The 23,697-nt window shown below is 44.7% G+C and overlaps 1 protein-coding gene across 3 annotated transcripts in view; it reads left to right on the top strand.

Moving 5' to 3' along the window:
- The window catches only part of fnip1 (folliculin interacting protein 1), a 92,851-nt gene that overhangs the window by 51,645 nt on the left and 17,509 nt on the right, over window positions 1-23,697 (top strand). For all 3 annotated transcript variants that reach the window (XM_078411362.1, XM_078411365.1, XM_078411364.1), the window contains 6 exons: window positions 6,504-6,575; window positions 9,560-9,695; window positions 12,215-12,416; window positions 13,429-13,511; window positions 15,542-15,688; window positions 20,532-20,701. In XM_078411362.1, the coding sequence (XP_078267488.1) occupies window positions 6,504-6,575; window positions 9,560-9,695; window positions 12,215-12,416; window positions 13,429-13,511; window positions 15,542-15,688; window positions 20,532-20,701 (810 nt within the window). The remainder of the gene's footprint in view (window positions 1-6,503; window positions 6,576-9,559; window positions 9,696-12,214; window positions 12,417-13,428; window positions 13,512-15,541; window positions 15,689-20,531; window positions 20,702-23,697) is intronic.

The raw sequence follows: 23,697 nt of genomic DNA on the forward strand, positions 1-23,697 counted from the left end.
ACTCAGTGTAGGAAAATAACTGCAGGTGCTGGTACAAATCGAAGGTATCACAAAATGCTGGAGTAACTCAGCAGGTCAGGCAGCATCTCAGGAGAGAAGGAATGGGTGACGTTTCGGGTTGAGACCCTTCTTCAGACTGATGTCAGGGGGGGCGGGACAAAGAAAAGATATAGGTGGAGACAGGAAGACAGTGGGAGATCTGGGAAGGGGGAGGGGAAGAGAGGTGGGTCAGGCAGCAAAATTGTAAAAAATATATTTTGTCTTTTTTAATCCTTCCAACTCTTTGATTAGAAAACATGCATTTCAAGAAGTCCTATCTCAACAAAAATGAGTCTGGTCATTTTAACACAATCACATACACTTTGTGAGAAATGCATTTCTGTATTGTATATAATTCAAGAACAATTGATAGCACCAATTCTCAGGTTTGGTTCTAGATATGGATATAGGTCCTTGGATGATAGAAACATAGAAAATAGGTGCAGGAGTAGGCCATTCGTCCCTTCGAGCCTGCACTGCTATTCAATATGATCATGGCTGATCATCCAACTCAGTATCCCGTACCTGCCTTCTCTCCATACCCCCTGATCCCTTTAGCCATAAGGGCCACATCTAACTCCCTCTTAAATATAGCCAATGAACTGGCCTCAACTACCTTCTGTGGTAGATAATTCCACAGATTCACCACTCTCTGTGTGAAAAAAAACTTTCTCATCTCGGTCCTAAAAGACTTCCCCCTTATCCTTAAACTGTGACCCACTGCAAGGTGATCAAACCTGGATATATCTGATCAGATGAATCAGAAATTGAGGATGTGCAGCGTTGAACATGGTGAGGGAGCAAACGATTCCTGAATCCATCGCACTTGGCTACTGATTTAAAATTAAACCTGTTGATTTTTGATTAACACAAAGTGCTGGAGTAACTCAGCGGGTCAGGCAGCATCTCTGGAGGACATGGAGAGGGCGACGTTTCGGGTCAGACCCCTTTGAGTTATCGAGTCATACAGCGTGGATATTTGCCCACGCCGCCGAACATGTCCCATCTACACGAGTCCCACCTGACCGTGTTTGGCCCATATCTCTCACCCACCCAGGTTTGATCACCTTGCAGTGGGCCTGCCTCGACTGAGGGTGTCTTGTGATAAAAGGCCGAAACACCCAGTGACGTTGAGGTACACAACTGAAGATGTGTCTGAATGGTAGCAACATCACCTAGTGGTCACCCCCAAGAACAACACCAGTCAATTGTAGTGCAAACCTTAGGGATTGTAACATCTATTCCTACTAATCAATCTAAACCTGTCCTATCCATGTACCTGTCTAACTGCTGCTTAAACATTGGGATAGGACCTGCCTCAACTACCTCCTCTGGCAGCTCGTTCTGTACACCCACCACCCTTTCTTTCCTCCCCGCCTCGTTCTTCAGACTGATTGAAGGGGGGCAGGAAAGAAAGCTGTGATAGAGAAGGGGCAGGACAGAGCATAGTCAGTAATGAGTGAACACAGGTGTGGGGGTAATTTGATAGGCAGATTGTTGGGTAAAGGCCAGATAGACAGGTGTGAGCCCGAGAGGACAAAGAGTTGTGAATTGCTAAGCTCAGGGATAGAACAGTTGTTATTTTTGGATTACTTTTAGTATTCCTTTCACAATATTCCATTCTAGAGGGTCAGTTCTGTGTTATATTACCAAATCTGATTGCAAGTCATGGAACGCCACATGCCTGATATCTGAACAAGTAATTTTGAAGATGATGCAGTTTGTCTAAAGTGCGGTTACCTCTTTCTATGTGACGATCTTATGAAAGGCTTAGCAGCTGGCCTCTTTATTTTATGGAGATACTTTCTGCGTATTTTGGGTTCTGAATTCCCAGCGATCAATCTTTTTTTTGTCATGTTTTGATGATCAGCCACGATCACAATGAATGGCGGTGCTGGCTCAAAGGGCCGAATGGCCTCCTCCTGCACCTATTTTCTATGTTTCTATCTCATTGGTAAACCTTTCCTCTTACTGCTGCAAGGCTTTTACATGCCGCTCCTTTCCGGTAGCCATCTTATTTCAAACAGACTTATCATAACAAGGTTGTTTGCTGGCGTTCTTGTGTCTTTTGAAGGTTCTAATGGAATCCTTTGAATTTGGAAGAGAACTTCTGTGGAAAAATTGGGGAAAAAACGGGTTAATTTATATTTTAGTTTAGTTTAGAGATATGGTGAGGAAACAAGTCCTTCGGCACACCAAGTCCGCAACGACCAGCGATCCCCGCACATTAACACTACCGTACACACACGTAGGACAGTTTTTAATATTTATACCAAGCCAATTAACCTGCAAACCTATACATCTTTGGAGTGTGGGATGAAACCGAAGATGTCAGGGAAAACCCTTGAGGAGAACATACAAACTCCGTACAGACAAGCACCCATAGTCAGGATCGAACCCGGGTCTCTGGCACTGAAAGCCAGTAGCTCTGACGCTAGGCCACCGAACCCCCATTGTATCTTGGACAGAAAGTCTTTTTGTACCTTTTATTTTTATTTTCCCCCTTCATTGTCAGAACCTTATTTCTAGCTGTGGAGCAGTCTTATCTAGGCCAATTGCCGGTGTGATGGCTCATGTGACTTTGCGTTCACCCTTGTATCATCTGGCGGCAAGGAATCGTTCATGAATAACATGCACTTGATCGTTTGATCAGCTATTCAAGCCTGCATTGAGCACATCTCAAATGCTTTGTGTGCGAGGACTAACAATCTACCCTCCAGAGAGAAAACATCTTCTGAATGAGGTCACAGAGCTTTTACCAAGTGGCAGGGTTCCCAAGTCAAAGTTGATCTGCCAAATCAGGCCTATTTCATTATCTACTTGAAACAAATTGAATCCACATGCTCATAGGAATCTTTATTAGTATTTCTAAAGCACTGGTGAGCTGAAGCTTCAGTGTGGAAACATTCTTCGTGCCTTTAACTAGTAACAGCATGCCTTGGTGGGGTTTATAAATGGGTAAGTGTGGTCCAGATGTCTTCATCTGCTGTCCTGACCTCTAACGAATCATCTGGTAAATCCATAACACCAGCTGAATTCCATGCTAATACCATGACTAGGATTAGTATTGCAACTCTTCAATCCTTCTGTCTTGCACCTTCTATACTTTCATCTCTGTCTTTCGTCCAACCATCTGACTATCAAAAACCACGTCTCACGTGTATCAACCTATTGCCTGCCAGGCTTTATCCTCCTTTCTCCCAGCTTCCTCTCCCCCCCACCCACACACACACACACACACACACACACACACACACACACACACACACACACACACACACACACACACACACACACACTACAATCAGTGTGAAGAAGGGTCCTGACCCAAAACGTCATCTTTCCATGTTTTCCAGAGGTGCTGCCTGAGCCGCTGAGTTACTCTGGCACTTTGTGTCTTTTTTGTTGTTGTTGTAAGTCAGCATCTGCAGTTCCTTGTTTCTACTCTTCTTATTGAATACATTGGAGATATGCTGGGGCTTTGACTCAGCATCTTTGGCCTGACTCAAGGCCTCAACACGAGTCTGAAAAATAATGAAGATTTGCTGCATTTTGCACAACTTTGCAATTTTGGAGAAAATACTAGTTGCAAAGAGGCCAGTATGTTGTCAGTAGTTTAAATGATTACAGACCAATAGCCCTTACATCGGTTGTTATGAAATGCTTTGAGAAACTTGTGGCACAACACATCAAAGCCATCCTCCCTCCCAGCTTTGACCCTCATCAGTTTGCCTATCGAGCAAACAGATCCACAGAAGAAGCCATCAATACAGCCCTCTACACTGCACTGAGCCACCTGGAGAGCCCGGGGACCTATGTAAGAATGCTCTTCATAGACTACAGCTCGGCATTCAATACGATCATACCGGGCATACTAGTGGACAAGCTGTATAATAACCTGGGTTTTCCCCCATCCATCTGCGCCTGGATAAGAGACTTCCTCACGAACCGCCCTCAATCTGTCAAGATCGGCCCCCACAGCTCCTCCACCATTACGCTCGCCACTGGCTCCCCGCAGGGCTGGGTGCTGAGCCCCCTCCTCTATGCTCTGTATACACACGACTGCACTCCTATCCACTCCTCCAATTCAATCATTAAAATTTGCAGACGACACAACTGTGGTCAGTCTGATCACTGGAGGAGAGGAGTCTGCATACAGAGACGAGGTCTGTGCTCTGTCCAAATGGTGCGAGTCAAACAACCTAGCACTGAATACCAGTAAGACAAAGGAAATGGTCCTGGATTTTAGGAGACACAGATGGTTCCTACCCCACTTCTTATAAATGGGGAGGAAGTGGAGAGGGTCTCCACCTTCAAGTTCCTGGGGAGCACCATCTCCCAGGACCTCTCCTGGACTGCAAATACTACAGCGGTAGTTAAAAAGTCACAGCAGAGACTGCACTTTTTAAGACTGCTCCGAAAAAAACAAACTGAAGGAGAATCTGCTGGTGACCTTCTACCGCTCCACCATTGAGAGCGTACTGGCATACTGCACCATAGTGTGGTACGCTGGCTGCTCAGCTGCAGACCAGAAGGCCCTCCAGAAGGTCATTAAGACAGCAGAGAAAATTATCGGCTGTCCACTGCCTTCTCTGGAGGACATCACCAGCTCGCGTTGTCTAAACAGGGCCAGAAATATAACTAAGGACAACACACACCCAGGATATGAACTGTTTGCTCTCCTGCCCTCTGGGAGGCGCTACAGGAGCCTAAGGGCCAGAACAAACTGACTTAAAAACAGTTTCTTTCCCTGGGCCGTAAGAACTGTGAATGGAAATACTTGACTTGATGTAACTTTCACTTTCTTTGCACTTTTTTTTAATATACAGCATCTTAGGTGCAAAACTCATTTATTATTTATTAGTTTTTATTGTTTTTTTATTGATATTGGTACTTATTGTGTTGGTTCTTATGTCTGTGCGATTGTTTTTGAAAGATTTGCACTGTCGCACTGTTTCAGATGTAGCACTTTTAATTTAGTTGTACTGCTCGTACAATTAACAATAAAGGCGTTCTTCTAATATGGATCATGTGCAGGCAGATGAGATCTGTTCAGCTGGGAATCATGTTCAGCACAAACATTGTGGGCCGAAGGACCCGATCCTGTGCTGTACTGTTCTATGTTCCAAGGTCTGGAGAGGAAGGATCGTGTAATTTTATTGATATTGATTATATAGATTAGGAGCCAGTATTGCAAGGAGGGTGGCCTGACTGAGGGCTGGCAACTAATCATTTTGTAACGTTGATTAGTTGCAGCGTAAAGAGGATGTCCAAATTAATGACTGATGCACTGGTCAAGCTGGGGCAGTGGCTTGTCTTGAGCTGTAAATATTATTAATTTAATGGTTTTATGTGAGGAGCTGAGGGGAACTGGTGAAAGGAAGCAGAGATTTGTGGTCTTTATTAGCAGAAAACACTAGCTAGACACAAAGTGCTGGCAGAATTCAGCAGGTCAGGCAGCATCTCTAGAGGGACACAAAATGCTGGAGCAACTCAGTGGGTCAGGCAGCATCCCTGGAGAACATGGATAGGTGACATTTCAGGTCTGAAGAAGGGTCCTGACTTGAAACATCACCCATCCGATGCTGCATGACCTGCTGAGTTGCTCCAGCACTTTGTGTTTTTTTTTTGTAAACTGGCATCTGCAGATCTTTGTGTCTACGCTCCAACATCTATAGAGGGAATGGCATGACGACATTTCGGGTCGGAATCCTTCTTCAGACTTTGAAGATGGAGGCCAGAAGAAGAGGCCCGACGTCACCTTTCCATTCCCTCCACAGACCAGCTGAGATAGAAACATAGAAATATAGAAAATAGGTGCAGGAGGAGGCCATTTGGCCCTTCCAGCACTTTGTGTTTTGCTCAAGACTCCAGCATCTGTAGTTCCTCATTTCTCCAGAAAACACGAGCTAGCTGGTTTGTAATTATTGGAAACCTATTGGCCTTTCTAAATTGCTGGCTCTTAATTCAATTCTTAAGAGGGAAGGAAAATATATGAATTAACAAATGGGCAATCTAGAATGGGAATATGGAATTTTGCTTGGGAGTAGTTATTGACTTGTCTTGTAAAGTGTTACAAAATGCACGCATTCTGAAGTAAAACTATTTTATTTGAATAATCAAAACTTCATAATCAACTTCATGCGAATCATCAAATTTTTGTGGTTTTGATTTATTTCAATGCTGACTTGATTGTTTTGGTGGTGGTGGGTCAGTAAGAATAATAGCAACATTGGAAATCTTCAATCACTTGCTGATGCACTGCATGCTGATTGATACGCATGATGCTCTGTTGTGAGTCCAGTCCGCATGCCACAATACAAAGCATCAAAGTAGGATCATTTGAAGCTCACCTGTTTTTCACAACCTGATATTTGATTTGCACTGTGGTCTGGACCTGCTGTTGGGGGAGTAGGTTAGTCGATGGTAAGATGCAAAATTTTGACCACTTTTGACATTTACAGTTCACAGCACCCCCATGGACATGCCCAGTAGAGGAATCAATGAAGACCGAGACAGTGGAATAACACGATCTGGTAAGTTTTAAATGAGTCATTATTTATAGCAGTAATGTTCATGCTGAGATCTAATGGCGATCACTATGAAACAAAGCCTTCAGAATTTGTAGAAATGCTTCTACATAGCTATTAAATACATTGAAATGTCTCAAAACAGTTAATAGTAATATTTTTTTATTGCAGTGGCTGTTGTGTAAGTTTAAAACATTATTTTAAAAACTTGCCATCCTGTGTTGTTCAGTATTTCGTATTCTGGTATGGCTCGGCTGTTATGCAGTGTGCAGTTTTGGTCTCCTAATTTGAGGAAGGATATTCTTGCTATTGAGGGAGTGCAGCGTAGGTTCACCAGGTTAATTCCCGGGATGGCAGGACTGACATATGATGAAACAATGGATTAACTGGGCTTGTATTCACTGGAATTTAGAAGGATGAGAGGGGATCTTATAGAAACATATAAAATTTATAAGGGATTGGATAGGCTAGATGCAGGAAAAATGTTCCCGATGTTGGGGGAGTCCAGAACCAGGGGCCACTTAGGACTGAGATGAGGAAAAACTTTTTCACCCAGAGAGTTATGAATCTGTGGAGTTCTTTACCTCAGAAGGCAGTGGAGGCCAATCAACTGGATGTTTTCAAGAGAGAGTCAGATTTAGCTCTTAGGGCTAACGGAATCAAGGGGTATGGGGAAAAAGCAGGAACGGGGTACTGATTTTGGATGATCAACCATGATCATATTGAATGGCGCTGCTGCCTCGAAGGGCCGAATGGCCTACTCCTGCTTCTATGTTTCTATGTTATAATCTAGCCAAAATTAATTTAAATGGTTTGTTTGAAAATAGAGAGAGTCTTTGAATCATAAAGTATCCAACAATAAAATATGTATAATGTTAAGAGGCTCTATAAAAGTATTCATATTCATTTTTTAACACGGCCAATAATTGCATGTGGCTGATCAATTCTATTGATTTTGCTTTGGGATGCTGTTTCCAGGCTGATTACCTGCAGGATTATTCACCCCGTCATCGGGCTTTGACTTCCCTCGTTTATCAATTGCCAGTCAAGAAACTCCTGTTGTAGGCTTCTCCCAGTGTAGAGGTGAACTGAGGGAAACTGACACTATTTAGGATGAAGTACCTGTAAGACTGTAAAGAACACTCTGCCTCGTGTGTTCTCCAGCATCTGTTCAGGGAAGTCCTACTGAGATGACAAATTGCAGCGCAAAATTAAAGTCCTTCAGTTCATTGCATGGAGGACAATGTTACTCCTCTCAATCTGATTGAGTTTTTAATAATAATAATAATAATAATAATACATTTTATTTATATAGCGCTTTTCATATACTCAAAGACGCTTTACAGAGATTTTGAGAACATAGGGAAATTAATAAATAGATAAATAAGTAAATAAATAAATGAACAGAGAAAGGAGACAGTAGGTGAGGTGACCTTCAGTGGTTGAAGGCAGTACTGAACAGGTGAGACTTCAGCGATGTTTTGAATGTGGTGAGTGTGGGGGAGTCTCTAACGGTTTGGGGTAGTGAGTTCCATAGGGTGGGAGCAGCGATGGAGAAAGCCCTGTCCCCCCAGGATCTGAGTTTAGTCCGGATGTGGGGGGATAGGAGATTGGCAGCGGCAGAGCGGAGGGTGCAGGTGGGAGTGTGCCTGTGGAGGAGGTCGGTCAGGTAGGATGGGGCCAGGTTATGGAGGGCTTTGTAGGTTATGAGGAGGATTTTGTACTGGATTCTCTGGGGGATGGGGAGCCAGTGGAGTTTATAAAGGACGGGGGTGATATGGTCACGGATCGAGGTGTGTGTGAGTAGACGGGCAGCGGAGTTTTGAATGTATTGAAGTTTATTGATGATTTTTGAGGGTGCGCCATAGAGGAAGGAGGCTGTTGCAGTAGTCCAGACGGGAGGTGATGAAGGCGTGGATGAGGGTTTCTGCAGCTGTGGAGGAGAGGGATGGACGGAGACGGGCAATGTTTTTGAGGTGGAAGAAGGCTGTCTTTGTGATGTGTTTGATGTGTTTGTCGAAGGAGAGGGTTTGATCAAGGATGATTCCAAGATTCCGGATGTGAGGTGAGGTGGATACTGGGAGACCATCAATGTTGAGGATGAAGTTTTGGGTGGATTTGGTGAGCATTTTTGGACCAATGATGATGATTTCAGATTTGTTGCAATTGCAATAATAATATGGCGTAGCATGGTGGTGTCACGGTAGAGTTGCTGCCTTACAGCGCCAGAGACCCGGGTTCGATCCTAACTACGGGTGCTGTCTGTATATAGTTTGTACGTTCTCCCTGTAACTGTGGGTTTTCCCTGGATGCTCCGGTTTCCTCCCACACTCCAAAGGCATACAGGTTTGCAGGTTAATTGGCTTTGGTAAAGATTGTAAATTGTCCCCTACTGTGTAGAATAGTGTTGGTATGCAGGAATTGCTGGTCGGCTTGGACTTGGTGGGCCAGAGGGCCTGTTTCTGCATCCCTAAACTAAACTAAATTAAATATTGATGCTAAACAATTAAAACGATGCACATTTTTCTCATTTTTAAAAACAAAACGATAAAATACCAGCAGCCAGATACAAAGTGCTGGAGCAACTCAGTGGGTCAGGCTACACCTGTGGAGGGAATTCGCAAAATGATATTTTAAGTGGAGACCCTTCTTCAGACTCTGAAGAAAAAGCTCTGAAGAAAGGTAGCAGCCCGAAATGTCACATGTCCACAGATGCTACCTGACCCGCTGAGATCCTCCAGCACTTTGAGCTTTGCTCAAAATTCCAGCATCTGCAGTTCCTTGTGTCTCCCTTTAAATACCAGTTGCTTTCTCGAGTTTTTGTATATATATTTTTTCAAAAATATACTGATAGTCTTTGGATCTGTATTAGGATGGGAAGACTGGTAATTAGTTTAACCTCATAATAAGCTGCAATCCCACATTGACTGGGGAAGTGTGTGCGGTGCTGCTGCATAATGCATCTTTGCTTTTGCTCATCCTTTCTGCAGCTTCCCTGAGCAGTCTGCTGATCGCGCCCTTTCCTTCACCGAGCTCCTCGCTGCCGAGCAGCTGCGCCAGCAGTTACCACCGCCGTTGGCGCCGCAGTAAGAACACCAGCCTTGAAAACGGAGTTTTCCCCAGGTGGTAAGCCTGCAATTGTTCAATCGGACAGAGAGAGAAAGGAAGACGTAAGCAAACTGTCTTCTCGGCAAATGGTGCGGTACAAAACTACCAGGAGGCACTTCAACAAAGAAAGTTGTACTTTGCCTTCGTCACTACAGTCATCTCCAAAACTCGAAGCACGACCATAATCCAGCATCCGCAGTTCTTTCCTACACACCATATCTTGTCCATCTCTGAATTAACCAAACTGGACACAAAATGCTGGAGTAACTCAATGGGTCAGACAGCATCTCTGGAGAAAAAGAATAGGAATGTTTCGGTCTGAGGAAGGGTTTCAACCCGAAACGTCACCTATTCCTTTTCTCCAGAGATGCTGTCTGACCCGCTGAGTTACTCCAGTATTTTGTGTCCTTCTTCAGTGTAAACCAGCATCTGCATTTCCTACACCCTCTAAATTAACCGATACCTTTTTACGCCACCTTGCTGTCAGCCAGATGAGCACAGTGGTGCAGCGGTAGAGTTGCTGCCTCGCAGCGCCAGAGACCCGGGTTCCATCCTGACTTCGGGTGCTGTCTGTACGGAGTTTGTACATTTTTCCTGTGACCGCGTGGGTTTTCTCCGGGTGCTCCAATTTCCTCCCACATTCCAAAGATGTGCAGGTTTGCAGGTTAATTGGCTTCTATAAATTGCCCCTAATGTGTAGGATGCGAAACTGGGATAATATAGAATTAGCATACGGGTGATCGATAGTTGGCGTTGACTAGGTGGGCCAAAGGGCCTGATTCTGCGCTGTATCTCTACACTATAATAAACTAAACTGAATTTCTGCATTAATGCCTCATATGGATTTGGTCTTCTGTGTAAATGATGCGGTCTTTATTTCTTGGAGAAAGGATGGTATATTTTTTAGAGTAATTCAAACATTGGAGACGTGCAGTTCTTGCCACTCGTCCACTGCACTTCATGGGGAGACCTCTGTGCTTAATTTTGATCATCTGCAAAGCAACTCTTCTCCTAGTAACCATAGAACATGCAAGCTCGAATGACCGACCATTTGCAGATAGACAATAGACAATAGGTGCAGGAGTGGGCCATTCGGCCCTTCGAGCCAGCACCACCATTCAATGTGATCATGGCTGATCATTCTCAATCAGTACCCCGTTCCTGCCTTCTCCCCATACCCCCTGACTCCACTACCCATAAGAGCTCTATCTAGCTCTCTCTTGAATGCAGAGAATTGGCCTCCACTGCCTTCTGAGGCAGAGAATTCCACAGATTTACAACTCTCTGACTGAAAATGTTTTTCCTCATCTCTGTTCTAAATGGCCTATCCCTTATTCTTAAACTGTGGCCCTTTGTTCTGGACTCCCCCAACATTGGGAACATGTTTCCTGCCTCTAGCGTGTCCAACCCCTTAATAATCTTATATGTTTCGATAAGATCCCCTCTCATCCATCTATCGCAACATTTAGCAGGCACAGTTTTAAAAATATTTGCATAGGTGCATGTATAAGATAGGTTTAGATGGATATGGGTCAAACGCAGGCAGGTGGGGCTAGTTAGATGGGGCATGTTGGTCGGCGTGGGCAAGTTGGATTGAACGGCCTGTTCCCACGCTGTATGACACTATAAACTCCATACAGATTTGTACCTGAGGTCAGCATTGAATCCCGACCTGGGTTCGATACTCAGATGGTAACCTCTGATACCATCTGTGTAGAGTTTATGTTCTTTATACTTTATAGATACAACGGGGAAACATGCCCTTCGGCCCACCGAATCCATGCCAACCAGCGATCACTAGCGCTATCCTACACACTAGGGGCAATTTATAATTTTTTTTGTACCAAAGCCAATTAACCTACAAACCTGTACGTCTTTGGAGTGTGGGAGGAAACCGGAGCACCCGGAGAAAACCCACGAGGTCACAGGGAGAACGTACAAACTCTGTACAGACAGCCCCCGTAGTCAGGATCAAACCCGTGATCATGAGAGTGTCACTGGATGCTTCTTGATGTTCGTCCCGTGTCCAAAAGATCTGGCGGCTCACAGGTTAATTGTCTACTGCAAACTTCCTTCATTGTTGGTGGGTAGTGGAATACCCACTGTGGTGGGTGTTACTGAGAGAGAGTAACAGGTTGCAATGAAATAATTGGGGGGATATGTGTAGGAAGGAACTGCGGATGCTGGTTTAAACTGAAGATAGACACAAAAAGCTGGAGTAACTCAGCGGGACAGGCAGCATGTTTGAAGACAAGGAATAGTTGACATTTTGGGTTGAGATGGGCTGGACCGAAAACGTTACCTATTCTTTTTCTCCAGAGATGCTGTCTGACCCACTGCGTTACTCCAGCTCTTTCTGTCTATCCTAATTGGATGGATACCTGTGCAGTCCATATTAACGCCGTTTTTTCTTTCTAATTTCTTCTGTGACTATATTTCACCTGAAGTTAGATTATACTTTTGATATTTCCTCCATGTAATTGATTTAAAGATATCCGTCAGCTATTGCGCTCAGGAAAATCGATGTTGTCTTGCAGGTCCGTAGAGGAGAGCTTTAACATGTCTGACGAAAGCTGTACTTCCAATCCTTCCGTTGTTCGGAAAAAGAAGATCGCTATTGGCATTATATTTTCACTGTCTCAGGTTGAGGAGGAGAACAACAAGTTTCATGAATTCTTCTTTGCTCATTTTCCTCTCTTTGAGAGCCATGTGAACCGACTGAAATATGCCATTGAGCAGGTACCAGTGTTACGTCCTCCTGCTAATTGTGAAGTAGCAATGCATGGTTTTATTCCGTTTATTATTGTCACGTGTACCGAGGTTCAGTGAAAACTTTTTCTTGCATGCTATCTACTCATCTTCTATTTACTGAAACAATGATTAATTTTCCGTCTCTCATTCATGTCCTTACCACTGTATTTTTCCTAACTCCAGCTGGTCATTTCTCCTTCCCCCCCACCTCGACACAGAATTTTGTTCTCCCTCCTTTCCGCATCATCTTAAAATTAGTTTTAGTTTTGTTTTAGGTTAGTTTAGCTTATTCTTGGCACGTGTACAGCGAAAAGCTTTTTTGTTGCGTGCTATCCAGTCAGTGAAAAGACTACGTGATTGCAATCAAGCCTTCCACAGCGCACAGATGCATGATAAAGGGCACAACGTTTAGTGCAAGATGAAGTCCAATAAAGTCTGACTAAAGATGGTTCGAAGGTCTCCAATGACGTAGATGAAAGGTCATGACCCCTCTCTAGCTGGTGAGAGGACGTTTCAGTTCCCTGTGGCTAAAATATCTTTCGCCATCTGTTAGCACAGTCCCGAAAGACAGTAACTGGCTGAAGTTACCATTGTACGAGATGAATGGAACCAGACACTTGCTAACTGGAACAACGCTTTGGCAATGAGACATCTAAAGAGTGTAGGAAGGAACTGCAGATGCTGGTTTAAACCGCAGATAGACACAAAAAGCTGGAGTAACTCAGCGGGACATGCAGCATCTCTGTGCACTGACATTTAAAGAGACTCCAGAGCCATTCATGTTAAAAAGTGAAACACACAGCCAGCTCACCCTCTCAAGAGTATCGTATACAGTGTGTAGTGCTTTATACATGAAGCATGAGTTAGAAAGCCGCTGGAAGCAGTGTTAATAGATTGATCGGAAATCTTGCAGAGATGTGCATTCCCATGTAAACCCCTGGACATTGCGAGTGTACTTTGCTTGGGCAGATGACTGAGTTTGATATCTTCTTCTTTCCAGGCAATGAAACTGAGAAATAGAATTTCTGAGACAAATCAGCGTGTTGGTTGGAACAAGATAGTGGATGCTTTAAATGAATTCAGGTGAATATTTTAATAATGCGTTTATGTACCGTGTATATTTGAAAATAGACACAAAAAGTTGGAGTAACTCAGCGGGTCAGGCAGCATCTCTGTAGAAAACCAAAAGGTGACGTTTCGGGTCGAGACCCTTCTTCAGACAGAGTCTGGGGAGAGGGGAACAAGAGATATACAGATGGTGATGTAGAGAGAGATATAGAACAAATGAATGAAAGATATGCAAAAAAAAGTAATGATGATCAAGGAAAGGTGGAGTCTACGATGGCCCATTGTTGGCTGTGGCTAAATGATAACGAGTTATACAGACAGTGAAACTCAACAGGACGACAGTGAAACTAGTACGACAACTAGGGTGGGGAAGGAACGGAGCGAGAGGTTTATTTTTAAAGGTTCTGTTGTCTGCAATCACTACAGAAGTTCTGCTTAAAGATAAATTTCCTCTGTAACTAGCCAATGCAGAATTTTAAAACTGATTAACCTGAAATAATTTACATTTGGATTTTCATTGCCTTCTCCATCCCGGATTCGTGTAAGGTATGCCATTCATAAAAGTCGGTGAAGTCTCCGAGGAATAGCACAATAGGGCGGCACAGTGGCACAACTGGTAGAGCTGCCACCTCACAGTGCCAGAGACCCGGGTTCGATCCTGACCTCGGGTGCTGTTTGTCTGGAGTTTGACGTACAGCTTTGTAGGTTAATTGACTTGGTAGAAATGTAAAATTATCCCAAGTGTGTAGGGTAGTGTTAATGTGTGGGGGTCGCTGGGGGGTGCCGAGGGGGCCTGTTTCCACACCATATTTCTAAACTAAACTAGGATCGCAATAAATGCATCCAGCATGTTTAACTAGAAACATGCATCCAACATGTTTAACTGGGGTTTTGTCCTTGTGTCAGAGGCTATCTGAGTGCTGTCGTAACTACTGTAGTCATACATGTCCTTTGCTGCCAGTGCTATTTATAGGCAGTGAATTGCTATAGTTCTTTGCAACTGCCAGCAACCTTTACAACTGGAAATATTGTTGTGAATTATGTGTGCACTACACAAAACTGGATGTTTGTTCAGACTCTGTGGCTTGCCTTGGGCATCTGGATAAGTTGCTGTAGCAAATAAACTTGCAAGATTCTCTTAAGACGAGTTTGTTAGTCCCGATTGTAAACAGGAAAAAATCCACTTTTCATTTTGAAGTGAGAGAATTGCAGCAGCTGTGGAGAACACTACTTTGTTTTTGGATGCAGACTAAATTGCCTGAGATCTAGAGTTCCTCTCAGCTGGTCATGTGTGCGGTGGTGGGTGCCAGGAAAATTTGATAGCTTTCAGAGAACTATATACCATTTGCAGTTGATGCCAGAGACTGTAAGAATAGAAAGCAGCATGTTGCTCAGTGAAATCTAGTCAGCCTTCTCATCACAACAAGTTCATGATATGCCATATATTTGGGCAGGCTTGGATACTGTACTCTCTTGACGCGACTCCAGCAGTTTGGCTGAAGCAGGTTTTGTTGTTGTATTATGCCTGGAACGAGGAAGGATAAAGTGTGTGTCATCTCTGACTAGTTCTCAGGGTTCAGGGTTCGGTGCTGGGCCCATTGCTGTTTGCCATCTCTATCAATGATTTGGATGAGAACGCACATATCATGTTTGCAGGTGACGCAAAAGTGGGTGGTATTGTAGATAGTGAAGATGGTTGTCAAAAATGACAGCAGGATCTTGATGGGTTGGACAGGTGGATAAGAATGGTTGATGGAAATCAGCACAGAGAAATGTGAGGTGCTGCATTTTGGAAAGTCTAACGTGGGCAGGACCTACACAATGAACGATAGGGTTCTGGGGAATGTTGTAGAGCCGAGGGAATCTAGGAGTGCAGGTACTTAGTTCCTTGAAAGTGGTGTCACAGGTAGATAGGGTCATCAAATAGGCTTTCCACCACATTGTCCATCATCAGAGTGCATTTCTCAATAAAATTTGATTTGTGCACATCGCAATAACGTGACCATATTTTTCTCTCCCTTGTCTACGCCATCATCCCAAATTAGGACAGCAATAGTTAATCTTTACACAATGCCCAGGATCACGGAGCCTGTGTGGTTGACGATGATGTCGGGGGCCCCTGAAAAGAACCTCCTTTGTCAGCAGCTCATGAGAGAATTTGCTTTATTGATGGAGCAAGCTTCAAAGAATCAGTTAAGTATTGAGAAAATTGTTCATGCCTTTTGATAGAAGTAATGTTTACAGGGAAGAAGCAAAACAATTATGGCTTGGAGGGGGGCACAGTGGCGCAGTGGTAGAGTTGCTGCCTGACAGCGCCAGAGACCCGGGTTCCATCCTGACCACAGGTGCTGTCTGAACTCAGTTTGTACGTTCCATCTGTAACGGTGTGGGTTTTATAGACAATAGGTGCAGGAGGAGGCCATTCGGCCCTTCGAGCCAGCACCACCAATCAATGTGATCATGGCTGATCATTTTCAATCAGTACCCCATTCCTGCATTCTCCCCATACCCCTAGACTCCGCTATCCTTAAGAGCTCTATCTAGCTGTCTCTTGAAAGCATTCAGAGAACTGGCCTCCACTGCCTTCTGAGGCAGAGAATTCCACAGATTTACAACTCTCTGACTGAAAAGGTTTTTCCTCATCTCTGTTCTAAATGGCCTACCCTTATTCTTAAACTGTGGCCCCTGATTCTGGACTCCCCCAACATTGGGAACATGTTTCCTGCCTCTAACGTGTCCAACCCCTTAATAATCTTATATGTTTCAATAAGATCCCCTCTCATCCGTCTAAATTCCAGTGTATACAAGCCTAGTTGCTCCAGTCTTTCAACATATGACAGTTCCGCCATTCTGGGAATTAACATAGTAAACCTACGCTGCACGCCTTCAATAGCAAGAATATCCTTCCTCAAATTTGGAGACGAAAACTGCACACAGTACTCCAGGTGCGGTCTCACTAAGGCCCTGTACAACTGTAGAAGGACCTCTTTGCTCCTATACTCAACTCCTCTTGTTATGAAGGCCAACATTCCATTGGCTTTCTTCACTGCCTGCTGTACCTGCATGCTTCCTTTCAGTGACTGATGCACTTGGACACCCAGATCTCGTTGTACGTCCCCTTTTCCTAACTTGACACCATTCAGATAATAATCTGCCTTCCTATTCTTACCACCAAAGTGGATAACCTCACACTTATCCACATTAAATTGCATCTGCCATGCATCCGCCCACTCACACAGCCTGTCCAAGTCACCCTGCAACCTCATAGCATCTTCTTCACAGTTCACACTGCCACCCAGCTTTGTGTCATCTGCAAATTTGCTAATGTTACTTTTAATCCCTTCATCCAAGTCATTAATGTATATTGTAAACAGCACCGAGCCTTGCGGTGCCCCACTAGTCACTGCCTGCCATTCTGAAAGGGACCCATTTATCCCCACTCTTTATTTTCTGTCTGCCAACCAATTTTCTATCCATGTCAGTACCCTACCCCCAATACCATACACTCTAATTTTGCACACTAATCTCCTATGTGGGACCTTGTCGAAGGCTTTCTGAAAGTCAAGGTACACTACATCCACTGGCTCTCCCCAGTCCATTTCCCTAGTTACATCCTCAAAAAATTCCAGAAGATTAGTCAAGCATGATTTCCCCTTCGTAAATCCATGCTGACTCAGAACGATCCTGTTACTGCTATCCAAATGCTCCGCAATTTTGTCTTTTATAATTGATTCCAGCATCTCCCCATCACTGATGTCAGACTAACTGGTCTTTAATGTCCTGTTTTCTCTCTCCCTCCTTTCTTAAAAAGTGGGATAACATGAGCTACTCTCCAATCCACAGGAACTGATCCTGAATCTATAGAACATCCTCTGTCTTCCTGCTCTTCTTTGCTATGTTATACTTATTCTCTTTCATTTTAATGCTGTCCTTGGCTTCCCTTGTCAGGCTCAGGTGCCTCTTACTCCCCTTGGAATCTTTCCTCCTCTTTGGGATGAATTGATCCTGCAACTTCTGCATTATTCCCAGGAATACCTGCCATTGCTGTTCCACCGTCTTCCCTGCTAGGGTCTCCTTCCAATGAAATCTGGCCAGCTCATGCCTCTGTAATCCCCTTTGCTATACTGTAATACTGACGCTTCTGATTTTCCCTTCTCCCTCTCAATTTGTAGATTAAAACATCATATTATGATCATTGCCTCCTAATGGCTCTTTTACCTTGAGTTCCCTTATCAAATCAGGTTCATTACACAACACTAAATCCAGCATTGCCTTCTCCCTGGTAGGCTCCAGTACAAGCTGTTCTAAGAATCCATCTCGGAGGCACTCCACAAACTCTCTTTCCTGGGGTCCAGTACCAACCTGATTTTCCCAGTCTTCCTGCATGTTGAAATCTCCCATAACCACCGTAGCATTACATTTGCGACATGCCAATTTTAGCTCTTGATTCAACTTGCACCCTATGTCGAGGCTACTGTTTGGGGGCCTGTAGATAACTCCCATTTGGGTCTTTTTACCCTTACAATTTCTCATTTCTACCCATACTGATTCTATATCTCCTGATTCTATGCCACCCCTTGCAAGGGAGTGAATATCATTCCTTTCCAAGAGAGCGATCCCACCCCTTCTGCCCACCTGTCTGTCTTTTCGATAGGTCGTATACCCCTGAATATTCAGTTCCCATCCCTGGTCCTCTTGTAGTCATGTTTCTGTAATTCCCACAACGTCATACTTGCCAATGTCTAACTGAGCCTCAAGCTCATCCACTTTATTTTTTATACTTCGCGCATTTAAATACAACACTTTAACTTCGGTATTCACCTCTCCTCTCACACCAATTGGCCCTGACCTTACTCTCTTATCCCATCTAGAACTTTCCTTCCCATTTATTCTAGAGTCCTTTGCAATTTCTCCTGTATTCACTTCCCCTTTAACTCCATCTTCATATTCCCAATTTGTCAACCCCTCCCCCCCACTACTTAGTTTAAACACACACGTGTAGCACTAGCAAACCTACCTGCCAGAATGTTGGTCCCCCTGCTGTTAAGGTGTAACCCGTCCCTTTTGTACAGGTCACCTCTACCCCAGAAGAGATCCCAGTGGTCTAGAAATCTAAATCCCTGTTCCCTGCACCAGCCCCTCAGCCATACATTCATATCTCCGATCTCTCTGTTCCTGCCCGCACCAGCACGAGGTACAGGGAACAGTCCAGAGATAACCACCCTCGACGTCCTACTTCTCAGTCTTCTTCCCAACTCTCTAAACTCACGTTGCAGTGCCTCCTTCCTCTTCCTCCCGACGTCGTTCGTGCCCACGTGCACAACTACTTCCGGTTGATCGCCTTCCCTCGCTAGGATGTTCTGAAGCCACCCCGTGATGTCTTGAACCCTGGCACCAGGGAGGCAACAGACCATCCTCAAGTCCCGCCTGCCGCCACAGAATCTACTGTTCGTACCCACTGCTATGGCTCGTCCCGACTTCGGTCTCCCCGGTCGGGTCTCCTTGTCTGGATTAGAGCCGCCAACACGTCCGCCGCTCGGACTGGAAGCGTCTTCTGCCCCGACAGCTCCCAAGAGGGTGTACCTGTTTGCAATAGGCACAGCCACCGGGGTCTCCTGTAGTCCACGTTCACTCCCCTTTGAAACGGTCTCCAACCTTCGCTCGACCTGGACCCTTGGCGTGTCCAGGAAACTCTCGCATTCCCGGATGGCCCTGAGATCATCCAGCTGCTTCTCCAACTCTACCACACGTCTATTCAGGAGCTGCACCTGGACACAGTTCTTGCAGGTGTAGCTCCCAGAAGCTCCAGTGGTGTCTCTACCTTCCCAAATCCTGCAGGAAACACACTGCACCAACTTGCCTGCCATTACTTTAGTGTCAAAAAACAAATCAGGCTCAAGAACAAGTGTCACCTCCTCACCTCGGCCTCCTCACCTCGGCCTCCTCGCCGAAGACTCGCACGTTTCTCACAGGGCACTTCCGTCGACAGGGCCGCACCCAGACCAGTGGTTGGGCAGGGAATTGCACCTTAAACACAAACAAGTCCATCACTTCAAGCAAGTACAGGAGGGCTGCTGGAGTAACTCGGTGGGTCAGGCAGCATCTGTAGAGGGATACGGACGGTCAATGTTTGAGGTTGAGACGCTCCAAATCTACAATCTATCACTTCCCCTCTTTCATCTGAGGGAGAAAAAAGATAGAGTATGCTGGCATGTGGCGCAGCGGTAGCGTTGCTGCCTTACAGCGCCAGAGACCCGGGTGCGATCCTGACTACAGGTGCTGTCCGTAAACTATGGAGTTTGTAAACTACCCACTGTGACCTGCGTGGGTTTTGTCCAGGTGCTCCGGTTTCTTTCCACAATCCAAAGACATACAGGTTTGTAGGTTAATTGGCTTCGATAAAAATTGTGCGTAGCATGGTGCTACTGTGCAGCGATTGCTGGTCGGCATGGACTGGGTGAGCCAAAAGGCCTGTTTCCGTGCTGTATCACTAAACTAATCCTACTATCCATCATCTCCCCATGGTTGTTTTGCATTTTGTGCACTGACCCAGATCCAAGCCACTTCCTAACTTGGCTCTTCGAAGAAGGATCCTGACCACAAATGTTGTCTGTCTATATCCCTCTACAGATGCTTCCAGCCCTGCTGTTTCTTTGCTTGTGACTGACTTAGCTCTTGCTGGCTTTGCATCAGCCAAATGGAGCTTTCTTTATGATTGCAGAGTTTCATTTTGGATTACCGATTCTGAATTTCAGTCGTCCAAGCAAAAAAAAGTTGAAAAGTTCTTCCACAATCTGTCGGTTTAGTGGGGCTTCTTGACTCTCGTATGATCTGGAGTCAAATTGACGGAATGCAATTTAAACCTCTTCTATCATAGTCTCACTGAAATGATGCTGTGATATATTTGTCAGGTGTTTATATTCTTTGGTGTATAAAGATAAACGCTGTGCTTCTTGTTAAATGCACAAGTTGTGTACGTGTTGGTGTCTGTGATTTATCTGATTGATTTAAATGTTCATTTTGTCTTTGAATCAGATTTCTACCTGCCCTGATCACAGCTGTGCTCACCAATCATCTTGCCTGGGTCCCCACAGTTATGCCAAATGGTCAACCACCTATTAAGATTTTCCTGGAAAAACATTCCTCTCGAAGTGTTGATATGCTTTTAAAATCCAACCCCTACAATCCTCTCTGGGCCCAATTAGGTATGTACTATTCGAAGAGGTGCAATTGGACAATCAGTAAAAATTGGTGTGTTTGATGCTGTACCCATTTTCATCTGTGAAAGTAATTAATCCTAATGAACAGTTAGAAGGTATCACAAAATACTGGAGTAATTCAGCAGGTCAGGCAGCATCTTGGAGAGATTGAATGGGTGACGTTTCGGGTTGAGACCCTTCAGTCTGAAGAAGGGTCTCGACCCGAAACGTCACCCATTCCTTCTCTCCAATGAACAAAAGTACTTTAATAGAACAGTACTGCACAGGAACAGACTTTAGTTTATGTAGGAAAATAACTGCAGATGCTGGTACAAATCAAAGGTATTTATTTCACAAAATGCTGGAGTAACTCAGCAGGTCAGGCAGCATCTCAGGAGAGAAGGAATGGATGACGTTTCGGGTCGAGACCCTTCTTCAGACTGATGTTTAGTTTATTGTCACATGAACCAAGGTACAGTGAAAAGCTTTTGTTGCGTGTTAACTGGTCAGCGGAATGGTAATACATGATTACAATCAAGCCATTCACAGTGTACGGATGCATGACAAGGGAATAACATTTGGTGCATGCTGAAAGCTAGTAAAGTCCGATCAAAGATAGTCCGAAGGTCTCTAATGAGGTAGACTGTAGCTCAGGGCTGCTCTCTAGTGGTGGTAGGATGATCAGTTGCCTGATAACAGCAGGAAGAAACTGTCCCTGAATCTGGAGGTGTGTGTTTTCACACTTCTGTACCTTGTGTCTGATGGGAGAGGGGAGAAGAGGGAGTGGCCAGGGTGCGACTCGTCCTTGATTATGCTGCTGGCCTTGCCGAGGCAGCGTGAGGTATAAATACAGTCAATGGAAGGGAGGTTGGTTTGTGTGGAGTTCTGGGCTGTGCCAACAATTCTCTGCAATGTTTTGCGCTTGTGGATGGAGCTGTTCCCAAACCAAGCTGCGATGCATCCCGATAAAATGCTTTTTACGGCGCATCTGTAGAAGTTGGTGAGAGTTGGCCCACAGTGTCTGGGCAAATATGGCACAACCGCCAACTCTTATCTACCTGCAGGTGCTCCACATCCCTCCATGTCCTGCACATCTATGTGCCTATCTAAAAGCCTCTTCAATGCCGCTATTGTATCTACCTCAGCCAGTGTGTTCCAGGCACGCACCACCCGCTGTTTAAAAAAGGCCTTGCTCTGCACATCCCCCTTTAAACATTGCCCTCTCACCTTACAGTTATGCCTTCCAGTCCTTGACATTTCTATCCGGGGGGAAAAAGGTTCTGACTCTACCCAATCTATGCCCCTCATAATTGTTTATACTTCTATCAGAATGGAAGATCTAATCGAGTGGTCAAATATACAGTGGGCTTGATTTGTTGAGCTTGCAGTTTAATTAGTTTTCCTTTTCTGGGTGCACCCAGGTTGCCTACGTTTGGGCGACTGGATTCCTCAGCTCGAGTGGAGATACTTTCCCTGGAGCCCGATTTATAAGGGTTCTGCAGGATAGTTATCGAGGTGATGTTTCCTCTCTCTGCCTGTCTGTCTGAAGAAGGGTCTCGACCCGAAACGTCACCCATTCCTTCTCTCCTGAGATGCTGCCTGACCTGCTGAGTTACTCCAGCATTTTGTGAATAAATACCTTCGATTTGTACCAGCATCTGCAGTTATTTTCTTATATTTCCTCTGCCTGTGGTGTCTCCAGCCTGTGGGCGGCACAACAGCGCAGCTGGGAGAACTGCTGCCTCACAGCGCCAGAGACCCGCGTGCTGTCTGTGTGGAGTTTGCATGTTCTTCCTGTGACCGCATGGATATCCCGGGTGCTCCAGTTTCCTCCCGCATCCTAAAGTCGTTGGTTAATTGGCCTGTGTAAATTGTCCCTAGCGAGTATGGGGTGAAGGTGATAGCAGGGGCCCCATAGTAGAAGCGTTCACGTCGCGGGGCTGGAAACTGGAAATGTCCTGAGCTAATTCTGCTGCCACCATCATCTATTGCAACAAGTGATGGCTCCCACTGACTGTCGTCAGAAGCTTGCGCCCTTTTCAGGACAGACGATGACAGCGATGTCAACAGTTGAAACACAGATGATGGACACGGAAGAAGTGATAGCAGGATAACATAGAACTAGTGTGAAATGGTGATCGATGGTCAGTGTTGACTCAATGGCCCAAGGGCCTGGATTCTATGCTGTATCTCTAAACTAAACAGCATTCCTAGTCTCAGAATCAGGGATCAGCCAGTCAAGTCTGCACTGAGGGAAAATGCCTTCATTCAGTGTGTTGAATAAGGCTATGAAGGGTCAATTGCTGCATATATTTCAGTCAATCCAGAATCAGGATAGATTTTATTGTGGGAAAGTAGTGCTGAGATAAAAGATCAGCATTGACCGTACAGCTTGGTTGAGCAGGCTGGAAGGCTATTCCCCTAGTGCTTTTAATTCTCGTATTTCTCAATATTGATCAAGGTAAATTGTGCACATAATTCAGACTTGTGGAAAGTAAACCACATTAGCCATGTGATTGAGAACCAAGATAGGAACCAGTGTATAATATTTAAAGTTCTAATTGCTAAAATGTACTAAGTATAAAGCTTCCCATGCAATTCGAAAACCACTATCGAAAGATAGTTTCTATGACACCTCAGGTCAAACTGTTTACTCTTAATTATTTCGTTTCTCGGTATCTATCTTATATAATATTTGGGGTTTTTGTATTATTTTTGATTTAAGTTAATTCAATATGCACCATGTCATACACTTATTCACTAACATACTGCCATGGACAGAGCTTGTGGTGCTTTTGGTAGAATCGGTATCTTGGATGTAGAATCGGTATCTTGGATGTAGAATCGGTATCTTGGATGTAGAATCGGTATCTTGGATGTAGAATCGGTATCTTGGATTGGGGTCTTTTGCTGAACATGGGAAAAGTGTTTCAAAGCACTGTTTGTTCTAATCATTTGTTTGTTCTGATCAAGACATCTTCAATTCTCCACCTCCCCTCTCC

This window comes from Rhinoraja longicauda, chromosome 14 (genome assembly GCF_053455715.1).
Source record: "Rhinoraja longicauda isolate Sanriku21f chromosome 14, sRhiLon1.1, whole genome shotgun sequence".
NCBI lineage: Eukaryota > Metazoa > Chordata > Chondrichthyes > Rajiformes > Arhynchobatidae > Rhinoraja > Rhinoraja longicauda.